Genomic DNA, 5,000 nt, shown 5'->3' with positions numbered 1-5,000 from the left:
TAAACTATACAAATAGTTTTTTCGAAAAATAGATTAAATGAAAATTGAATACTAAAATAATGGCAATAACAGAATTGATAACATGGAGCCAATAAAATCGGGGAAAAGTACAAAAATAAAAGAGGGAAGAACAAGAGTTAAAAGGTCGAAACTCATCCAATTTCCGGTTTAAAGCTTTCGGATATCAACGACGAGGAAGAAGAAAGAGAGGGAGAAAAGGGGAGGAAGAGAAGGAGAGTGAGGAAGGGAGAGGAAAAGGAGAGATTGACATTTAAAATGGTTGGTCTCTCTTCGGATCCTCCATCCAGCCTTTTCTCTCGTTATTTTCTGTATTCCTCTTATTACTTCGGCCTTTTTTTCTCTGCATTTTGTTTTCTTAGCATTTACTCACTCGCCTCTTTCGCCATTTCACTTCTTGTTGCCTTGCTTATTTTGCATCTCCCTATCTAATCCTTTCTCTCCACTCTTATCTTTCTTTAGGCAACTCTCTCTTCAATTTTTTTCCCGCGTCACCTTCTTACTCTCTTCCCCTATCGAGTTCATCTCTCCTTTTCGCTTTCTTTCTCTCTTCTTCGTCTCCAGAATCTCACACGACAAGCGAGAAGAGAGAAAGAATGATAATAGAGACGCAGCATCATTATGGTGTCTTGAGAGCGAGGAAGATCCTTGGGATACTTAATGCTAGAATCCTTCTAGTTTTTGACATCTATGCACACCGAAATCGTAGTTAATTTGACCTAATTACGATTGACCTAATATAATCTACCTTGATCTTACCTAAACTAAACTATTTTTACGACCTTACCTAACCTGACTTTACCTAAATGACTTAAACTAACCTAACCAGCCCTTACCTAAGTGACCTATCCCAACGCAAACCTAAGTTACACTGACCTGATTCTCGACCTTTAATTATCTTTAAAAAAAAATCCTGGTCCGTCTTCTTCGTTCTTGTTTCTCCGAGCGCACTTTCCTCCCGCCCTCGTTAATGGACGGCCGAGTTCACCCTTCCCCCCGAGACTTTGTGATCCTTATATTGAAAACTTTTACTGGATTTCCCTGAGACTTGCCAGCCTTTGGGACTTATTGATCCTCGCGAGGTTGCTGATTGGAGAGACTTCCTTTATCACCAGTTGCTAAGACTTTTTTTAAAATCCTTTAGATAATTTTTCATGGACTTCCATGACTCCACGGTAAGCTGGACATAAAAGAGTGCGAAGGAATAGGTGGAGTGGGTGTGGCAGGAGGGACACATTCATTCATTAACACTTACATGGATACACAGAAACGCACACACACACACACACACACACACACACACACACACACACACACACACACACACACACACACACACACACACACACACGCCCGCACACACATACACACACACACACACGCACATACACACAAGCAAACAAACAAACACGCACAAACATTTAATTCATGAAAGGACACTCTATCATATAACCATTTACTTCTATATTTGCAATACATTACCGTTATTGCATCTTCTGTACTCCTTTACTCTCCCGGCGTTCTCCTATTCATCCTCTTACCTCATCTTGCTAAATTTGTAATAGTCATCACCATCTGCATCACATCATCACAGCACCATTAACCACCTAACCTTCACGCAGCTTTTATGAGTACGCATTTGATCCTCTCATGTTACAGTTGTCGAAGCGATCATTTATAGTGTCATAATAACCTAAATCATTCATCTAAACGCAGTGATTTCCAAGAACAAGTCATGACTATCTATATCCACAGCAAAGGAATACCATTCATCACCTAACAATCACAAAGCATTTATATGTAGGTATTGGTCTCTCTCTCAATGCAAATGCCAAAATGATCTTTTACACTGTATCTGCAAGTATTATTTTTCAGATGGGCTTATCTATGGTATATGTAAGTGTTATAAGTTTGTTTGGAGGGGCAGGAGTGGTGTCATATATGTCCCGCGTGTCACTGTCTGTCTGTCATAACTACTGTATACTGTTTGTCTGTGTAGTGCTCCTATATCCATTCCTCGGGGTCTAGACTTGGTATGGTGATGTTAATGTCGTGCGGTGTATGTTCGTGTCCTAGATGTGTTTATCGTTGTGTATGTATTGCATCATCCCAAGTGAAAGGTGTTGTTTTGTGGTTGTAGTGGGTGTTCCGTGACGCTCCGCAGTGTGTGTTGTCTTGTAATGATGTAATGTACTAGACACTTGATTTTTTTCACTATTTACAGCAATCATAGCACACGAGATATTAACTCGAACCGCACATTTAGAGATGTAGTATGACCAAATAGTTTTCAATATATTTAATTTCTTTTGAACATATGCTAGACTTGGAATAGATAAAGCTTCAAAGTAAATATAATTAGAAAGAGCTTGGCACTTTTATTCCTCTTCTCTTTAGTTGAATATAATATAATTTTCCTTCTATTTCTAATTTAGCACTAAATTTGTAGAGATCAGGATCTTCAAGACTTTTCTTTCTTCCGGTCCGCCTTATCCCGCCGTCTCCTTTCCAGGCGCCAACCAATGGGGCCGCGATCACTACCTCCCAGTCCATGTTTGACCTGACCTCGACTGACCATCGTCGCGGCAGCACGAAGACGCGTAGGTCACCGCCCTCGAGGTCGACCAGCGAGGACTCAGTGAGGTGTTCCGAGAGCCACTCGGCGGCCGATGCGGAGCGCTTCCGGGAGAGTCTCCAGCTCGAAGGAAGAGGGCGCGGGCGGCTCGTCAACACCGCCAGCTGAGGCTCCTTCGGGTGCAAGAGAGCAAGGGAAAGGACTCCGAGGGTCTTCGAAGCGGTCGGAGACTAGGAGAGATGCAGGATATGTCTTGTTAACTTTGCAGGACCTCGACCAGGCTGAGAAGGATTCCGGCAGGGGACTTTTTCATCTGGAAGAAAGGACTCAGTTGGCGAGATCTTCGTCAGGAGTGAAGGACTCTGTTGATGGGGGCAGAACTCCCCGGTGAGAGAGAGAGGAGTGATCCCTGATCTCATGGTTGTGCTATATCTGTGACATTCAAATTTATGAAAGTAGATTGAACCAAAATCCCCTGTAAACATTTGTAAAAACGTAAAAAAAAAAAAAAAAATATTGTGTAAATGTGTGTAAAAGTGTCCCAAAGCGACTGCTGAGAAATGTGTTGGTGGTGTACGTCAGAAAACGAGAGAAAAAGAAAATGAAAAAGTACTGGAGAATTCAGGCACGGAAAAAGGTCTTTTATGCAAAGGGAGCTTTTATTTCATGGTCTCATTTTGGAGCCGAAACATTCTATTCTTTTGTTTTAAGATTTTGTTGTAGCTTTCCGTATTTTAGTTATAGTTGTATCCTTATATGATGGGAACTGGACATTTCACCCGAGAACACTTGGATCACTAACATATAAAGCTATTTACAAAACCGCGAAAGGTAATTAAATAAAAAATTCCGATATGAATATAACATAAATATTTGTAGCCACACTGACACCAAAGAAAATAAATAAAAGGAGTGACAAAACATGTCACGAACACAACAAACTCTAAACCAAAACTAAAAATAACTCAATACATTCCATTGTTGTATTATGTTACTTTTCACCGTAGCGTCGTACAGTAAATGTGTCTGATATTCTGTGAAATAAAACGCCGCTAACCAATTGCGAAGAGAAATGGACAAAGGCATTTACTTATGCAATTTCAATATGATGCGCTCATATCAGGTTGAAATTACATTGTGCCAGATGATATATATTTATGTATGTACGTAAACATATAGAGACACACTTGACAGGTGTAAATCAAAAATAAGGGTTTTCCAGTACACTGTAAGATGTTGTGAAGAGATGTACAGGTTGTTACTACTTGTTTTTTCTCTCCTTTCCTATTTCCTTCTTCCTAATGCAGCCTCTTCCTCCTTCCTTTAACACCACCATATGCCTTGCCCTTGAGTGTATTTACCCCTAATACAGCTTAAAGGGTCGGCTCACCTTCTAATAACAAGATTAGCATTCGGCAGAATACAGCTGCAAAGTCGATCCACATAACGCAGCTTCCTCTACAGAAAAAAAAAAAAAAATATTGCTCTTTTTCCTCTCGCTCAAGAGATCAATCTAAATAAAACTATTTTATTTACTGCGCTTCGCTTGGTAGTAGAAATGAAAATCTCTATATTATGATAACGTGTAGATTTTTCACTCTGGCTTCTTCGCTCTTCACTAGACGGGCCGATCTCTGAACTGCAGTCCCGTATACATGGTCAACAACAGTGTGTCACATCACGCTTATAGCATATGTAAGGTGGAGTTTAAAAAGAGGTATATTTCTGATAGATTGCTAGAGGCTTCTTTATATGTTCATTAAGTATCTGTTTGTGTACTACAGTATTTTATGTCGTCGATAAGTTTAACATCAATGAAGAAAAGTGAAAAGCTTCCCTTTTCGTGAGGGAAAAATCGTTATGAACAACAAATAACGAGTATCTTGCAAAGACATATCCAAGGGCAATAAGAAATAAAATGGACATTTCACTACGGTTCTGAACTGTTTTCTACTTGATTATATGTCTTCCTTGCTACAAGCAAAATAGTGATAAAGAAGCAGATCATGGAATGAAGATGAAGAAGAACGAACGAGAGAAGTGATATATAAATATAACAAATTACAAGAAATATACGAAATATACAGAAAAAAAAAATCTGACCTGAAACATGGTTTTCCTTTTGTTAGTTGAATATACTGTGTATAATAGTTATCACCATTATAATTACTTCCACCTTCTTTAGTTAGAGTCATCTTGAATATTTTCATTCGCTTTTTCTCTTCACGCATGATACACACAATGAAAGTGTGTGAGTACTCACATGTGCACACACACACACACATACACACACGAACCAGAACATTAACCATACTCATGATAATGAAACATAAAACAAAAAAATAAAGTTCGTATTTTTTTCTAGATGTGAATGTATTTTACTATTCGCTGTACCTGAAAGAAGAAA

General features: G+C 39.2%; 1 protein-coding gene across 1 annotated transcript in view; it reads left to right on the top strand.

Annotated features, from left to right (window-relative positions):
- LOC125043100 (arrestin homolog) overlaps nucleotides 1-5,000 on the top strand; it is a 141,577-nt gene that overhangs the window by 135,605 nt on the left and 972 nt on the right. Inside the window, exon 11 of the mRNA XM_047639050.1 lies at nucleotides 2,531-5,000. This exon is cut by the window's right edge and continues 972 nt beyond it. Coding sequence (XP_047495006.1) covers nucleotides 2,531-2,761 — 231 coding nt within the window. The 3' untranslated portion in view covers nucleotides 2,762-5,000. The remainder of the gene's footprint in view (nucleotides 1-2,530) is intronic.

The sequence above is a fragment of the Penaeus chinensis genome, chromosome 33 (genome assembly GCF_019202785.1).
Source record: "Penaeus chinensis breed Huanghai No. 1 chromosome 33, ASM1920278v2, whole genome shotgun sequence".
NCBI lineage: Eukaryota > Metazoa > Arthropoda > Malacostraca > Decapoda > Penaeidae > Penaeus > Penaeus chinensis.
Note: the sequence above shows the minus strand (reverse complement) of the source record. Positions and strands in the feature narration are given on the sequence as shown.